The sequence below is a fragment of the Sciurus carolinensis genome, chromosome 4 (assembly GCF_902686445.1).
Source record: "Sciurus carolinensis chromosome 4, mSciCar1.2, whole genome shotgun sequence".
NCBI classification, from domain to species: Eukaryota; Metazoa; Chordata; class Mammalia; order Rodentia; family Sciuridae; genus Sciurus; species Sciurus carolinensis.
Window position 1 is genome coordinate 157,971,839 of NC_062216.1, and position 18,097 is coordinate 157,989,935.

The following is an 18,097-nucleotide window of genomic DNA, read 5'->3' on the forward strand; positions in this document are numbered from 1 at the left end:
ACTGAATTTTACAGAGACTAATAAAATGAAAATGTGACATGGCAAAGAGATCCAGTCAGGTAATTAGTTGGATGGAGAAGAGGCTAGGAAGGTGGGGTTAGTTTAAGGAGACTTGTTGGTTCAGATTTCCCTTGGCTTCAACTGCCTATACTTGATGATAAGAATGTTCTTTCCTTCTGGGATAGAGAGGACTTTTTAAGCATGGTAATTTAATCTGTTTGTAAGAAATATTAGGAAGTTCAGAGTGGTCTTCTTGCAGCTGCCCTTTTGTAAGTGCTTTTAACCCAAATTTTCAATACGCCAGAGCAGCAGAATTTGTAGTGGCATGTCTTTATTTCCCCAGGAGTTTCCAGTGGGCTCCTTTTAATCTACTTGCATTGAATGCACTTTACCAGCATTTATATTTGAGATCATTGGTTCTTAGTCTGGTATGATCAAGTGCTCCTTTGCTGCCCCATACCATCACCACATCAATTCCTAAAACTAGTGAACCTCATTTGTTTCCTTCAATTGTCTTCCATTCATATTCTTATTCTCAAATAGTACATACCATTGTTCTCTCCTCACTTAAAGACACACCTGAGGGTTATCCCAGTGTCCCTTTTCTTTGCTCCCCATTATAACCTATATTCAAGTCTTGCCAGTTTTACTCCCGGTTTAAAAATAAAGTATCCATCTTTAATAATCTGAAGAAATGACACCAAGGTAAGTAAGAGATTCTGAAGATATTATATAAATAGAACAGTATAGCAGGGTTTAAACCTTGGTGACCATTTACTGGAAAATAGAGAAATTGAGGTGATGAAGTATCAGTGTTATATATGATTGAAGGCTGTTATTCTGGAATCAGAGCGTATTCAAATCATCTCATTTTAAAGGAGTGAACATATTCTACCAACAAGCTAACTAAAATACACTGAAGAAGTTTAGTTGTCATAGTAAAAATCTTGATAAATTGAAATATTCAACCCAAGACAGTTTTTATTCAGGGTGTGTTTAGGTAGCTGTAGTTCAGTGTCTTTTTCTGCTTGCTAATTTGCTACTTGCCAATTCACTTAATTCACTCTGAAAGTAGGAAGAGGAGAGGTGGGGAAGAGGAGAGGTGAGCTCTTCTTAACTGAGCTCTTCAGTGTTCACGAATGTGTGTGCATGTATGCAGTGGCGATGATGTTTTGCAGCTCAATTTTATTCAACTCTGTGTACACATCAGCTCAGGCACCCTCAACTGTGCTCAGACCAAGCGGTCAACAATATGAGGCGACACACACCTCTACAGGTGCTTTCATAAATAGCGTATGGTAATAGCAGGGTGGAGCTGGTTGTATATGTGTCCTTTACCTGTATATTTCATCTTTTGAACTGTTTTTACTTAAGTTCTCTTAAGTTTGAGAGATGAGTCCTAAAGTTTAATCCTTACAATTGAATTTTATTACAATTAAACTTTTGAATACCTAGTAGAATTGTTAGTCTGTCATGTCATATTTGTTTTATTAACTGCTTAAATGGAAGAAAAGGTATGTTACAATAATCTTTAGGTTTTATATTTTTCACATGCTTTTTGAGGGGGAATTTTCTTGGCTTGAATCATATGACACTTCTTTAGAAGCTTTATATTGCTAGAAAGGTAACCTATAGATTCATCGAGGAGTTGACTTTATTATATGGCAAATACACACAGTAGGTGGCAAATACTATTTTGGTCTTTCTTTGGAAATGATGTCATAGTTTGAATCTGTCTGGTAATTATGTTACCGGGGTCCAACCCTAGCAGCAGTCGGGGGTCCTGGGTGGATGGGAGGTGTCCGCGCAGTGGAGAAACAGCACACAGACACCAAGTGTTCTGAGGCTGAATCTGAATCTTTATTGTTCACAGAGTCTTTTTGTGTGTTTTTTCCTTTGGTATTGATTACATCATTTCATGGTTAATACAAGGAAATGTTAAGTAAAAAAATCTTCAAGAGTATAATTAATGATCTTATTCAAGAAACATGTTTACTATATGTTAGCTTGAATAATAATAATAATAATAATAATAATAATAATAATTTAAAAAAAAATAGTTCCCAGTAAGGTAAAGGGCACCATGCTCCGTTTAGTTTTAATTTCCCTGAAAGAATACATCATTAAGTTTCTATAGAAGTTACCCCTTTCAAGAACTCTAATGTTAGTTATTAATAGTGGAATGTTTTTGTTATTACTGACAGAGAATAGAGGAATCAGCTTATAGTTAATATTTATTCTGTTTCATGTACACAATGGTGGACTAAAACTCTAACTAGACATAGGAAGAATACAAATTGTACTTATGATTAACCTATTTATTTTTTAGTAAGTGGGAAAAATATCCTTAAACTTAAATCATAAACACTAAGAAAGCAATGAAGACCAAACACCACATCAAAGCTCAGAGGGATATACTCTCATATACCTATATATAACTTTTAGAGAATTTGTATACTAAAGAAATCATAGACTCCTTACAAATTTGAGCAAATCATAATTGCTTATTTATTACTTCATCTAAGTATTAATATTAAACTTTATTATATGTTATTTTGTGTTCCAGTACTATGAAATCTCCCCAGTATTCTCTATAATCTGAATCTAAGGATATATTAATTATTAGTATTAAAAGCAACTGCACATGGAGACATGCCACACCTATGGCCCCCAAGAGGGAGGATAATCTTTCAACAGAACCGTGTCAAGTGTTGAATCCTCTACTCCAACAGAATCCGTGTCAAGTGTTGGAGTGGTAAGAAATAGATGCAGCATTATGTGACATAAGATATTTTTCACCTTACATACTCTTATTAAGAAGGTTTCAAATGTTTCATTTTGCAAAATAGACAAAGGTATTAGTTTTATTACTTCATGGAAACCAATCACAGCACCTGTGGTAGACTTGCCAGATTTGAAAATGACCTAATAGTCACCTAAGAAGTGAGAAGAAAGAGATTTTTAAAATTTATTGCATTTATCCATCAGCCTGCCCCCAACAATTTTTTAACTTTAAAAAGGGAAAGAGAAAGGAAATTAACATTTTATATTCTACCTTATCAGGTGTTATTTAATTTGTACAATCTCATTGTATGACCAAAGGAAACTGATGCAAGAGGAATCACAAAGTCATTCGGTGCTCTTTAATAGCAAGCAAGGTCAACAGCCAAGGTCACACAATTAGTGCTCTTTAGTAGACCTGCTATCTTTGGTACTAACAACAAAAACTTGTAATTCAAAAATGTAAATTTCATTTGCAATTTTAAATTATTATAAGGTAAGTGATATATAATCAGGTACAAGTGCTCTGAAAAAAATGTGTAACTCTTGATTTTCTCATTTGATTCTTATGAAATACAATCCTTAGGTCCATCAGAGAATTAAAGAATTGAACATTTTGAACTTCCTTCTTATATTAGCCAGCTGGCATGTTTTCCTAGCAAAACATTTTCTGACTTGACCGCAGACTCTCTCAATCAGTTGTTGCTGGTTTGAATAATAGAATATGCTGTCATGGTGGGCACCTGATCATGAAAACTGATATCTGGAATGCATTTTTATTTGGATTTAAAATGTTTTTACAGTCCCAGTATAAACACTGTTAATCTAGTCAAAACCTTTTCTCACAAGATCAAGAGCTTGCATAGTTTTATTTTAACTAGTTATATTAAACAGGGTGAGAATAAATTATACATTTACATTAGGCAAAAATCTTAATTGATTTTAAACATGAAGAATATCATACTAGCAACAGTTTTAGAATTTTTTGGGATAAAGTAAGTGAGTTTTGAAACTCTAAATATCTGGATTTATTTAATTTAATACCACTTGGAAATTTTCTGGAGTGTAAGCTTTGTGGAATTGGGAAGTAAAGTATCCAGTTTTTGATGCAGTGCTGGGAAGTTACAAATCTGTCTTATGTTTGGATTTGAGAATTACTGATTTGTTTTGGTTGTTCATTGAACTAGCTTCATAGACAATAGTGAATTTTCCTATTCATGGTATAATAGGTCCCTATCCTAAGAACAATTAGAATAATTTTCTTAGTTGTCTCCAGATGGATGAGTGAAGAGTTAATTATTTTAAGATAGTTTTGGACACCTTGTTATAAATTTTGATAGTAAGTAGCAAATGTGGCTGATTATCATAAAAGACATGAAGATAAAGATTTAAATGTATCAAATATATAGAAAATGATATGTGGTTTGCGTGTTTATTTCTTTCTATTGTTCTTCATTGTGTAAAGATGGTGCTAGCAATTTAGTTTCAGTGAATTATACAGTTCTTAATTACCCACCCATTTTGAAATGAGATTAATGGAAAGAACTTGTTATTAGCAGAAACTACTAATATATTAAAGGAACTTAATATATTAAAGGAAGATAGCACATATTACATTTCACAAAACTACATATGGATACTTAAACATATTTGTTACTCATGCTGCATTGGAAAGGATCAGTTAGAATTTTTACTGAATTAAGGCTGGCATTTCTTTGGAAGTCACTGTTATTAGTATGTAGGGTATTAATGTGGGAGAAGAATGCAGTCCCTAAAAAACAAAAATCTTCAGTATGTCCACTGAGAGAATTTATCATGTGGATATTGATGAAGAGACTAAAGAAATTTTTTTAGTCAGATAAAATACTGACATACAAACATGTTGGTAACATTGGTGGGTCTCTAAGCAACTATAAGTCACTGAAGCCAGATTACAATCTGTTTTATTTCATTCGGGAAAATTAGAAAGTCAAAATAGAGAAAGAAAAAGAATAATTTTGCCTGATTAGAAACATCTGAGAACTTATAGAAAGAAACCTGACTTTTGCTTTTTAACGCTTGTTATATAGTTTAGGGTGTCTCTAAGCAGGGAAGAATCAAAATTATTTTCAAACCCTAGGTTTTAACACTGATACTTTGCTTACCCTCTAACACTAATGAAATGAAACAGCATTTTGAAAAACTTCTAAGACCATATTTCAAGTCCAACATTGAAACAGTGTCTTATGTAGGAATCATGACATTTGCAATTTTAAAGAAGAGATTCGAGATACATTAGCTAAGGCTGCAGATTGATGTTGCTGAGTAGTAGAGGGCTTGCCTAACATGGGACGACCTGAGTTCAATTCCCAGGACTGCAAAACAAAACAAAACAAAGCAGCAAAAACCCTTTAATTAAAAGGAAGTAAATATTAACAGAAACACATGTTTTCCTAGTTAGTAGTACTTAAGTACTGATTACTGCCCTTTGAGTAGAAGACATTCAGTGAAATTTAGGAAGTAAGTCAATGACTTTCTTTGCCAGTTTTGTCATGTGCAAACTTGCCTTAATTGTACATATTTTATAAAATCATCAAAACTTTAGACTTTGCTATAGCAAAGTTTTATGTGTATTTTCCATCTCAATTATAAGTTGATAAATATGTTGGCACCCAACTTTATTCTTTTTTTCTTTTGGCATTATCTCTTTCAGCATTATGAAGAATTTACAGTCTCTTTCAGTGATGTTTTAATGACATGGAAATATTTCCTACATGAGAAATTGAAGTTACCTGTTGAAGATATGGAAGTGGTTGACCATTACGAAGACATTAAGAAGACTTACAATGATTTCTTGAAGAATAATAATATGTTAGATCTGATCGATGTTTATGAAAAATGTAGGATTTTGACTTCTAATTGTGAAAATAATGACATGATATCCCCTGTAAGTATTTTTCAAAATAGTCCTATTTTAATAGAATTAAAATTCAGCTAGGTTTACTTTTATGTATTTATGTATGCCTGTAGTGTGTACATGAATAATGTATACGTTATTTATTCATGTATGCATAAATAATAAGTGCATGTAATGTATTTATTGGTATTGGGGATTGAACCCAGGGGCAATTTACCACCAAGCTACATCTGAAGCCCTTTTTATTTTTTTATTTTGAGACAGCGTCCCACTAAGATGCTTAGAGCCTCACAAAGTTGCTGAGGCTGGCTTTGAACTTGCAGTCCTCCTGCCTGAAGTAGCTGGGATTACAAACGTGCATCATTAAACTATAGTTACACAGTTATAGTAACTTGAGGAGGGTTCTGAAGTGGGGCAGAGAATTTAGTCTTTATTCTGGTTAGTAACACGTGGGAGAAAAACAGAAGCTGTAGTAATTTGATGATGTTTTTGCTTTCGGGATCTTGTTAAGAATGGAAAATTTAGGTACCTGAAAGCTAGTTAGTACTTGAAAGAAATATTTTGCTGGTAAATTTTGTTAAATTTGTGTTATTATTTGGTTGATATAACAATTTTTTATTAGATCAAAATATATTATAACTTGGCTCAGTAGTAGAGTACTTACCTAGCGTGTGTGAGGTACTGAGTTTGATACTCAGCACCACAATAAATAAATAAATAAATAAAATAAAGGTCCATTCACAACTAAAAATATATTTAAAAAAAATAACAAATCAGTCCTAAATGCCTGTTTCCTTTTTGAATTGTGTGAAGGATTGCTTTTCTAAAATGTATTTTTTCTTGCTTGAATGTACTTCTGTTTATTCAGTATATGTTATTATAAAGGATTATTCTTATCCTATGGATTAATACTATTTTATTTTACTAGGTAGGAGTGTCATTTATTTCAGGAGAATAGAATGGTACAATATGTTTGAGATATAGACTTATTTTTTTGTATAAGCATAGTTATTTTTAACAGTATAAATTTAAAAATTAATACAATAGCATCCCTTACAGTTTGGTTTTGTTTACATTAAAATTTATGAATCCTATTTTAGAATATGTTCATATGTATTTAATTTTTTAAAAGCACTGAAAGTGTTCTTTATCTTTACATTTACTGAATGCCTATAAAGTAGTAGTTAAATAGTAGTAATAGCTAAATAATTGTAGCTGGAATTAGAAGAAGATGTTTACCATATTTTATAAGATATATGAATGCTTTATAAATATTTCCACATGGGAATATTGTTTTAGCTGTTTATAATGAAAACTTCTACTATAAAAGTGAGTTAGAAAAAAGAGAAGCTTATTTCACTCTACTATAAAAGATATTGTAATATATGCAACGAGGACTTATGCTATTTCATGGTTATCAGAGATCCAGACTTTTTCTGTCATTCTGCTTTCCCATCTATGTTCCATCTTAGTTCTTTTTCTCTGTCCTCAAGATCATCTCATGGTCCAAGATGACCATTGAAACTCCAGGCTTTGTGTCAGCATTCTTTGCTACAGGAAGTAGTAAGGGGAAGCAAGCAGCATTCTCCTTTTAGGGAGACATAGCTCTTTTGCTTCCATCTCATTCCCCAAAGCATAGCCACATGGGCACTCCAAGCTGAGGGAGGGTGGAGAAGATAGTCATTACTCTGGGTAGTAACATGCAAGGATATAATGAAAGACTATTAGTGAGGACAGAGGAAAGAATAGACCATGGGGTTGGAGAGTTGGTGGCTTGTCATCCTTGCCTCACTGAGCTCCATGGAGGCCTTTACTGGTAACTTCCTCACAACGTATGCACACGTGCATATGCAGCCAACACGTGCACACCTACAGTGTGGTAAGGTACTTATAAGTGAAGATAATTTTTCAATTCTCCCCTAGTTGTATTTTGTTTTCTTGCTTGTGGAGATGAATTTTCACCACTTTTCTCAGTTTAGAGAGACTAATCATACATAAGCATTGAGTTGTAGAAACAAGAAAGAAGATCTTTGGATCAATCAGGGGTAGTATAATCTACCTGAGGTTTTTAGGCGCATCGTTTTCATCCTGTGCCTCGCCCCTGTGTGTGAGTTCTCGAAGAAGCTTCCTCATTTGAGTGGATCATCCTGTAGTATGAGATATATAAGTGTGCACATTTGAGTTGTCTATGAGGGAGGTGGTCTCCAAATGGTAACATGTCTCCCTTGAAGGACACCAGAGATGAAATTGAAACTGCTAAGATGGTAATGCATGAAGAAATTTTTGGTATTTAAACTCTGGAACACTAACAATTTGGTCTTTGATATTTATGCTTGCTCTAGGGAAATTTCTAGTGAGGAAAAAGTGGACAGATGTATTTTTCAAAAATGTACTAAATATAACACTAATTTATGCTTAAAGTGCCTTTAAAGTTATATATTAGACTATTCCAAATGGTTCTGAATTTTCATTACCCTGATAAAATTTCTTGGCTTCTTATTATAGCTTAAATAAAGCAGGAATTATGAAGAATTAGGATAAAGCTAAGACAGCAACCTTCTAACTTGAAGAGTTCCCCATTCACCTTTTTTTTTTTTTTTTGTTTTGTTTTTGTTTTTTTTAGTTGTTGATGGACCTTTATTTGTTTGTTTTTACGTGGTGCTGAGGATTGAACCCAGGGCCTCACACATGCTAGGCAAGCGCTCTACCACTGACCACATCCCAGCCCCCCTCCCCCATTCACCTTTGTTCTCTGGTTTATAATTCCTTTCCTGAGGACCATGGTTGCAGGGCCTGTAGGCATCTGGAAGCAGGCAGGGTTTGGTTCTAGCTGGAGTGGAAGTAGAGATTGGTGCAGGGCTTGCTTTCTCATGAACCAAGTGGGTACCTGGAAGTTGGCATCAGCGCCAGGGTGAGGATCAGAAGAGCTTAGCCACAGAGACTTTTGGACCCTCTGAGCAAGGTCAACAAATGTCCTCTGTGAGTGTGCCAGAATTCCTTGTCCCTCTAGCCAAGAAGGAGCGGATGGGTGGGCTTGCTTCCTGTTGGTGAGGCTTGGGAGAACATGGGACTTGGTTGGCTTCAGCAGCCTCTCTTTTTCTCCCACTGCTGTGCCATGGGCATAGAAGAGCATTTCCCCTTCCATTACTTGCAGAACTGTCATGTCAGAGCTGAGCCCCAAAGTGCCAGTAAGGAAAACCAACAAACCATCTACAGGTTACCAGCAGCCAGAGAAGGATAGGTCAGCTGACAACACACCTGCCCAACAGCACAGAGCTGCTAGAAGGGAATGACAACTTGAATATACACAATTATTAAGTACTTAAGGAACCTCAAAGATAGCAGCTACACACAAGACTTCCTAGACTTTGCAAATAACAAACCCCAAACCAAAAACAAGCAAACCAAAACAAGCCACATTTGCGGGGCTTCTGTGTGGGTGGTGTGGGAGGGGGAGTATGTCAGGGTATGGCCTCAAGGACTGCTCCAGCACTGGTGGGCTCGAGCTGCAACTGCCCAGGGCAGCTGGGGAGGTGGGATGGGACCCAAGACCCAGCTTCCGGGGCTGAACTCTGAGTAGGAAGGCCCTTCTTGAAGCTCAGAAGACACAGGACTCCTAAGGAAGTGACCCTCATAGAGGGAGCCTGAGACCACCAGGAGATGCCTCCAACCTTCATGAAGGCAGAGCCAGAGGGTGGGTCCCCCATGCCTGCAGGGGTCAGCTCTGCAGCCACCTCCAGAAAGAGGAGCCCTTGCATGATCTGGGCCTCCAAGGGGTGCAGTGGGCAGTTAGGGCCACCGGACCTCCTGGCTCCTAGGGAGGATTTTACCCCGTTGGCCCAGTTTGCCCAGCATCTTTGGCAGAAGCAGAAGTAAGTTTCCCCCAGCGAGGAGCTGACCTCAAAACTCAGGATTGTGTGGGGTTACCCACACAACTCATGGGGGAAGACAAGACCCCAAGAAGCTGGTGGCTGCCATGGAGCAAGCGAGGCAGTAGGAAAGCCTCCTGCTTTTGAACATAGAAGAATCCACTCAAAACCATTCAGCCGAAGAGAGAGAGGACCGAGAGGAGCTTCAGTTTAATCCAGAAAACTACCTGCAAACCTCCCAAGTCCCTTTGCCTCAGAGACACCTGTCTTTGTGGACACTTGTGGTTACGGAACACAGAGCAAGATTTTGTTATTATAAATGTTTGTCCCCCCCAAAGCATTTGCTTTTCTCCTCCCCCAAACAAAAGAAAGCTTACTTTTCAGCCCCATCCCTTCTGCTGCTTCTGGGTCCCTCTTTCAGATGTGTGGGCAGGTGAACTGGCTCTTCTCACAAATGCAGATAAAAACTTATTGCTGGAGTGAATCAAAAGGACAATCTCTAAAGGTTATCACAGACTGGATTGAGAAAATAGCACACAATAGATTCTAGAGGATTCTGTTTTAAGAGATGGGTGAAAGTTTTATTTTCAAAGCTGCAGGTGGGGAGGGAAAGTATTCAGCCTCAAGAATTCCATTCTCCCTGGAAGTACCTGCATTTCTTTGGAGGTTTGCAACAGAGGGAATGATGAAATCCCTCACAAAGAGGAATTGGATGTGGCTGTTCAAATTTCATCAAGTGATGTTCTGTGTATGGTAATTTATTCTTTGTGTAGGGTGTTTCCACATTTGTGACTTTTATGAGCTAGTTCCTCTATAAGCTGACTATTATCGGCTTATGAAGTTATCATACTTATAAAAGTGATAAAAGTTTGTTAATTTTTCAAATACAGCATGAAAGCAGAAAGCAAACTTCTTGGGTAACTATGTACAGATAAATAGTTCAGAGTAACTCCTTCTATTCTTTATGAAAAATAAACCATTTTCATGAGAATTTAAAAATGTTGAGAGCTGGGTTGTGACTCTGGCAGAGCACTTGCCTAACATGTATGAGGCACTGAGTTTGATCCTCAGCACCACCTAAAAAAATAAGCAAATAAAGGTTTATCAACAACTAATAAAAATATTTTTAAAAAGAAGAAAAACAGATAAATTCAAAATCAAGTTAGTATCCTGAAAATCAAGGAAAATAAATCTTTTTATTTGTATATTTTTAATTTATGCATTATAATTATGTGTAATAGTAGATTCATTATATACATAGTCATACATCCACATAATAAAACAATATAATTTGGTTAGTACCTCCCCTTTTCTCCTCCTCTCCCAGATTTCCTTCCTCTACCCATTTCTCTTCTATTTGCATGAGACTCACCCCACCTTCTTTCCCCCACCTTATTCCTCTCTAGCTTCCACAAATGAGAGAAAACATATGACCCTTGACTTTGAGTTTGGTTTGTTTCCCTTAATGTTCTCAAGTGTCATCCATTTTCCTGCAAATGACATAATTTCATTCTTCTTTATGACTGAATAAAACTCCATGGCGCATATATACTGCATTTTCTTTATTCAAGCATAATAAAAATTTAAAGCATAGAATAAATACAAGATTATGAAATGAAGGAAAAGAAACTTGGAGGTTAAATCTAGAGGACTTAACATGAATATGATAGTACTCCAAGGAGAGAAAACAGATGTATACAAGGGCATATTTGCAAATATGCATATTTGTCATAATAGATAGTTTCCTTAGCTGGAAAACCCAAGTCTGCTGTTGATGAGTAACAGTTCCAGGCTTTATTGATGAGAAAAGATATGTACCTCATCACATTCTGGTAAAATTCCTGAACTCTTAAGGATAATGATAAATCTCACTTGTTTTCTTATTTAATTGTATTTTATTCTTTAATTATAATTTGAATGTTTGTTATTTAACAAAAAATTTAATACCATGTCCTGAAAGAAGAGGACCTGCAAATCTCATCCCCAATCAAGATAATCATCAAATGGAAGAATTTATGAAATATGCAAAAAGAAAATATCATGCTAATATCTCATGAAGGATTCCATATATAGTTAATAACTGCCAGTAAATGTCAAGTAATACTCTGCACTGGAGTATCAGGGATACTAACTGTGAAGTATTTTTATTAGTAGTACCCAATATTTTCTGCAGATTCAACTACGGGATTTTCTGTCTGGCAAAGAGCGTGCAGTAGATGATGAGACTGATCTTTATATGCCGACGTCACCAGTGAAACACAACCAGGATGATGAAAAGGTACTGATAAATTAGTAAATTAAAGCAGGAATATGAACCCCTTCAAATCACTGTGAATTTGATTGTTCATTGGATCTATGAATGTTTTGTTCTTTTCTATTTTTTATAAGTTTTTAGTTTGTTTAAATAAACTATTTGCAAAAATGAAAACACTGGAGTCTAGCGAGAGCCTGATACTAAGGTTCTTCATGGTTTTGAGCCAAGGCAACTTACACTAAGCAAAAATAGGTATTGTTCAAAGAACCAGAAAAATAGTTGAAGGTTATCAGTTTCTGAATCTCACATATACTGTTTTAGATGTGTGATTCTTGGGAGAATATGTTTCAATGAAAAGTCTGGTCTGTATCTTTCACAGTAATACAAATGATGTACTACTGATGATCAAGAGTTCCTACCACAGGGTTTGTTGTGCGAACGAACACAGAACATTAGAGCCAGGTTTAGTCTAATGTAACTTGCTTTCAGCTACATGTTATGTTAGGTATCTTATATGTAGTGACCCTCACTAACCATGGGAATTATATTTGTGCAAGTTTCTATGACTAATAAAGTCACCATTGACAAGATAAGAATTAGAGAGTGTTGGAAAAAATGGTCTAGAATGTACCTACTTGTATAACCAACTGCTGCATTAAGTCAACACATTTGGTGAATTTTCTTAATTTTGCAGAAAATGTTTCTGAGATTCTTCCAGAAGACCTATATTTTATAGATTGTACTTTTAAAAACACATTTTATTGCACATTTTATGCTGTATGCCTGTATTGCACATTTTATGCTGTATGCCTGCATCCTGAATTTAATAAGGTGTTTTGTTTCTGTCTTTCATCAACATCATATGACACCTTATCTCTAAAATTCTTTAGCATACACTGCCTGCAAATTAGGAATGTTCACAGTATCACTTATCGTATGAAGAAAACTTAAACACCCCTTGATATCATTTAAACCTTTCTAGTCTAATTTTAGCATTTGTCCCAAAATGGTTTTTAATCTCTTTTGACTGTTAATTTATAAGAATTCCCCTAATCATTTTCTTTCCTTCTTTCTATTTGTCTGATGAATGATGTTTTCTATATTTCTGTGTTTGTGTTTTTTTGTTTGTTTTGTTTTTTACTTTTTGGTACTGGATATTCAAGCCAGGGGTACTTTACCAGTGAGCTACACACCAGTCTTTTTTTTTTTTTTTTTTTTTTGAGATAGGGTCTTCCTAAGTTGCTGAGGCTGGCCTAGAATTTGTGATCCTCCTGCCTCAGCCTCCCAAGTCACTGAGATTATAGGCACCTGCCACTGTGCCCACCTACTTGCTGTATTTCTAATAAACTGGAAGTTAAAAGTTTAGATTTGGGCTTAACATTTTATAAGAAATACTTTATAACAGAAGTGGAATATTTCATTATGTATCACTTTAGGAGACATAAACAGGCTGCCCTAAGTTGTAAGATTGCTCCAACATAAAGATGTAATTTTCCCTTTGCTGTCAGCATGTCTGTGGGGTGATACTTTAGCACTGTGTAAATAACCTTGTTTCCCAGCAATGTTTCCCTAATGGTTTTCCATATGCATTGGTGATCCTTGCCTGAATCAAATATTTAGCATTTGTAGAAAGGTGAGTTTCTGTTTCTGTCATGTCTACATTAATCACCTGCCATTTCTCAGTAAAGGAAATCTTTATCCCGTCAAATGGGATGAGATGTGGTTCTTTTAAAACATCAAGGTCACTGCTTAATTCTCTTTACCATTTTATACATAATATAAGAGGCAAATAAGATTTTTTTTTTCTATTTATTTCTCTCCTTTTTGTTTGTAGATTGCTGTGGACTCCTGGATTTTTTTATGTAGTATTTTAAAGTTGATTACACTCATCAATCTTTGATGCTAAGATAGAGGGAGTCCTGTGAAGTTAACTCTTGTTGTCTTTTCTACATGCCCTATTAGATTTTTTGAGCATTTTCTTTTCTCTAAGCCTAACTTGAATATTTCTTGCCCAAACCACTATGATTTATGATTATTTTCTCCTGCTTAAAATTAATTTTTCACTTATAGGCTCCCTTTTTTACCCTTCTGCCCCAAAGTTTGACAAACTGCTTAAAAAATTCTCAGTGGCACTTAAGGAGTACATTCATGTATGAAGAGGGGAGATCTCTTACAGCCCTCCTTTCTTTGATCTATTTTGTTTCTGGTGCTTTATAGGAGAGAATCTAATAGTAATTGTTATTATACTTTTTTAAAGGAGAAATGAACTGATTTGTATATGTAAAAAGATCTAATCTCTTAGAATTTTGGCTTACAGTTATAAAACATTATCTTAAAGTGATTTCCATGACGAAGAAACTGATGGGTCTTCATTGTACACATATTGAAAAAGCACTGATAGTGACTGGTGGTGTAACTTAGTGGAAGTGCTTAATGTGCACAAAGCCGTGGGTTCGAGGCCCTGGTCCAGCACCAAAACAAAATAAATATCACCAAAGAAAACTCACAAAAAACTCATAATTTGTTTCTTTGTGTTAATCCTGTACTTTTTATCTTTCGCTTCCTTGGACTGTATTTTCTAGTAGAATTTTATCTACTAGGTAGCCGATGGATTTAATTTTCTGAGGACCTTTAAAGTTATAACCACACTGACAGCTGAGCAGTTTCTAATTTTTCTTTTCAGAAGGCATTTTTGGAAGTCAATATATTTCTATTGAAATGCTAACTTCTTTTGGGCTATGGTGTGGCCAAGAAATATTTTGATCACCAAATTTACTTACACCAAAATCTTCAAACAGAAGAATGGAATGAATTTAAGAAACAATATTTTTGTTTTCTTATTTAATTTTTCCTAAAGTGCTAAACTATTGTTTTAGAATTCCGAGTATTGAAGGGAAGAAGAATACAGACCCCATCATTAATTGAATAAAAAATTCTATCAGTATATTAGTTCTAATCCAACTTTTTATTTTTTGCAAATGCAAGCATTTATGTGTTAGCTAAGGAGGCAAAAAATACCTGTACAAATTACAAATTTTTTTCACTTTAGAAAAGCTTTCTTCAAACTGAGATTGAATATCAGCATCTCAGTAAGAATTAAGGGATAGGAAAAGCAACTTGGAACTGTCAGAAAGATTAAAAAAAATTGTCCAATTTCTAAACAAACATCACGCATATTTTGTGGTATGGATAGAATCAGTTTATTCAACAAATAAATAGAACAGTATCCTTATTTTTGGTATCTTGGAAGAGCTTTAGTCTTGTGGATTTTTTCAATTTAAGCCCTTGCTTCTGGACATTATAACTGTACTCATGTGGACTGCTTTTACAGAGAGCCTCTTTAAAACCCACTTGCACATACAAGAGCAGGGAAACCATAACTGCCATGTTATTTGACCATAATGATGGGGATAGATGTCCAATTCAGCCATGAGTTAAAAGAAACACTCCATCTGTGAGGACTCCAAGATGTTTTTCCCTGATGTTTGCCCAGGATTATAGATCAGAAACTTAGAATTTTTTTTAGCCTTAAAGAGCAAGTTGCAGATGTGGAAGCATGAACCCTGGTTTTATACCCAGTAAGGATCAGGAGAATGCATAATAGTGAGTCTTTTTATTATTTTTGAATAGTAGAAGCACAATGAAACAGGTTACAGTAAATAAAATGTAGGAAATGTTAAAAAGTTCCTAATTACAATGTAAACATCACTTTTCTCTGTTTTGACTTTGACAAATTGTGTTATTCTTTCCAGATATCAAAGGAATAATTTGTCTGTCTTGTTTTAGACCATTGCACTGTGAAGTTAAAATTGAAGCTTTTTTATTTTATAGATCACATACAGTATTACAATTTACTGTGAAAATAGAGATTAAAAAACATTTGAAATATAAGGAGAAAACTGTATTATTCCTTATTTTATAAAATATTAGAACAAACATTAATGCTGATTTTTATTTGGTTGTACCCTAGAGTGCTTTTTTTTGTAAGGCAATGGAGTCTTAAAAAAAGAGCACTTATTTGATCCCAGGTAAGTTTTAATTAATAGAATTTCAATTTAAAAGTTTTACAAGGACCAAATATATATATTAATTTTTCTTTCATTCATTATTAAGCAAAAATTCATTGAGACCTATTAATAAAAGTGGACTGCTTACCTACTGTACTACTTACCTACTATAATGCTGGTCCTTGCTGACATGGATCTCATAGAGTAGTGGAAGGATTAAGAAAATTAGCAAAATGTCAGAAATTACAGAAAATTATAATAGGGTGATAAAGAGTTATCACAGGGTGAGGGAAAAAAGAGTTTATGTCTACTATAGATGAGGAAATCAGGGAACCTCTCTGGAAAAGGAAATGTTTCTTAGGATTAATCTTTAAATTTCATTTCCTTTTCATTATTTTTGCTTACGTTATATCTCAAGTCCATATTTAAAGTAGCCTTTTCCTGTCCAGTGAAGTTTCTTTTCTTTTTTTTTTTTTTAACTGACCATGACTGCTTCTCACTTTCAAGAATTATTATATAGAAATCTAAATAATCTAAAAGCATGTTATCTTAAGATGTAGATGAACTTGAGACAATAACTTCCTAATGACTTCTAATTTTTTATTGCTACCTTTTAAAATTCCTTTTGTGCTTCAAAAATTTTAAATTGATTAGACAGAATAAAAGAAATTTTAATTTGAATAAGGAAAATATTTTCTTAAGAGTTTGCAGATGATAAGTTACTGGGACTTTAGCTAAGTTATTGAAGGGTTTATGAATTTCATGTTTTGAGAGCGAATTGAGTTTAGAGTTTGTGAACCATTATTTGAGGGAGTAGGCAAGAAAGAAAATCTCAGTCTGGAAGCAACATCCAAGAACTAGAAACAAACAGGATTCCAGAGCAGAGGATGAAATGGTAAAAACAGAATGAAAATTTATCAGTTTTTTTCTTTTCCTTTGGTATCATATCTAAATATTTCTTATGTAGTTCCAGGTTTTGAAGATTTTATTCCAAAAGTTTTGTAGTTTTATATATAGTTTATATAGTTTTAGATATATGATCCACTTTGTTAATTTTTATGAAAGGTATGAGATTTTAGTTGAGGTTTCTTTGTTTTACATATGGATGATCAGTTGTTCCAACATCAGATATTGAAAAGACTGTCCTTTCTTCATTAATCCTTTTGCACCTTTGTCAATATCTAACCACCATGTCTGTATCAGTGTATTTCTGGACCCTGTTCCATTTCCACTGAACTGGGTATCTTTTCCCAAATATTACTTTATCTTGATTATTGCATTTGTATAGTAATTCTCAAAAATCACTTTCCAGCGTATTTATCATGTTGTTGAAGTGTCTTCAGGTTTACACATTTCTTGATGATCTGTTAACTTTATCCTTGCTCTCCATAAGTCATGCAATATTTTGTTCTGACTGCCCTCCAACTTTTATCTCTTCTTGACTATTAGACTTTTATTATAATGTGTGTAGGAGTGATTTTTTAAAAAATAATTTACCGACTTGAATAGCTTTTTGGATCGTTAATGTTTTCCAAATTGGTGATGTTTTTGGGCATAATTTCATCACACTTTTTTTTTTCTGCTTCTTTCACGTCTCTTCAGGAGTTCCAATTACATATATATTGTTCCTCTCTAAATTGATTCCTAGATTTCTGGTTCTTTCATCTTTTTGTATTCTCCTTAGCTTTTCAGATTTGGTAGTATCTACTGATGTATCCTGTTCATCAATATTTTCTTTCATTCTTTCCATGTTGCTGTTGAACCCATTCATCAAAGTCAGTTTCACTTGTACTTTCATGTCCTAAATATACTTTCTACACAGTGACCATTTTTCTGTGACATTTCCTTTGTTAATTTATTGATAACCTATATCCTACATCTATGTGACTATTTCTTCAGTAGAGATTTGTGACAATTTGTATTGTTTTTAAATTTTATATTATTTAATTTGTTTTAATTAGTTATACATGACAATAGAATGTACTTTGATACATCATATATAATGGAGTATAATTTCTCATTTTCTGGATATATATGATATAGAATCCCACTGGTCATAAAGTTATACATGTACCCAGGGTAATAATGTCTGATTCATGCTACTATCCTTTTATGTTGTTTTGAAGTCATAGTTTCCTTTGACTGTTAGTAATATTTGGATATAGTATTGTAGATAATATTTTGTAGAGACCCTGGAGTCTGTCTTCTTTTGAGAAATATCCTTCTTTTGTTCTAGCAGGCAGTTTGCTTGGATGCCAATATCATACTTTGTCTCCCTGTTGATATGCAG

At 34.4% G+C, this 18,097-nt stretch overlaps 1 protein-coding gene across 3 annotated transcripts in view; it reads left to right on the top strand.

Moving 5' to 3' along the window:
* The window catches only part of Parpbp (PARP1 binding protein), a 54,105-nt gene that overhangs the window by 9,405 nt on the left and 26,603 nt on the right, over window positions 1-18,097 (top strand). For all 3 annotated transcript variants that reach the window (XM_047549340.1, XM_047549341.1, XM_047549342.1), the window contains exons 3-4: window positions 5,474-5,707; window positions 11,720-11,824. In XM_047549340.1, the coding sequence (XP_047405296.1) occupies window positions 5,474-5,707; window positions 11,720-11,824 (339 nt within the window). The remainder of the gene's footprint in view (window positions 1-5,473; window positions 5,708-11,719; window positions 11,825-18,097) is intronic.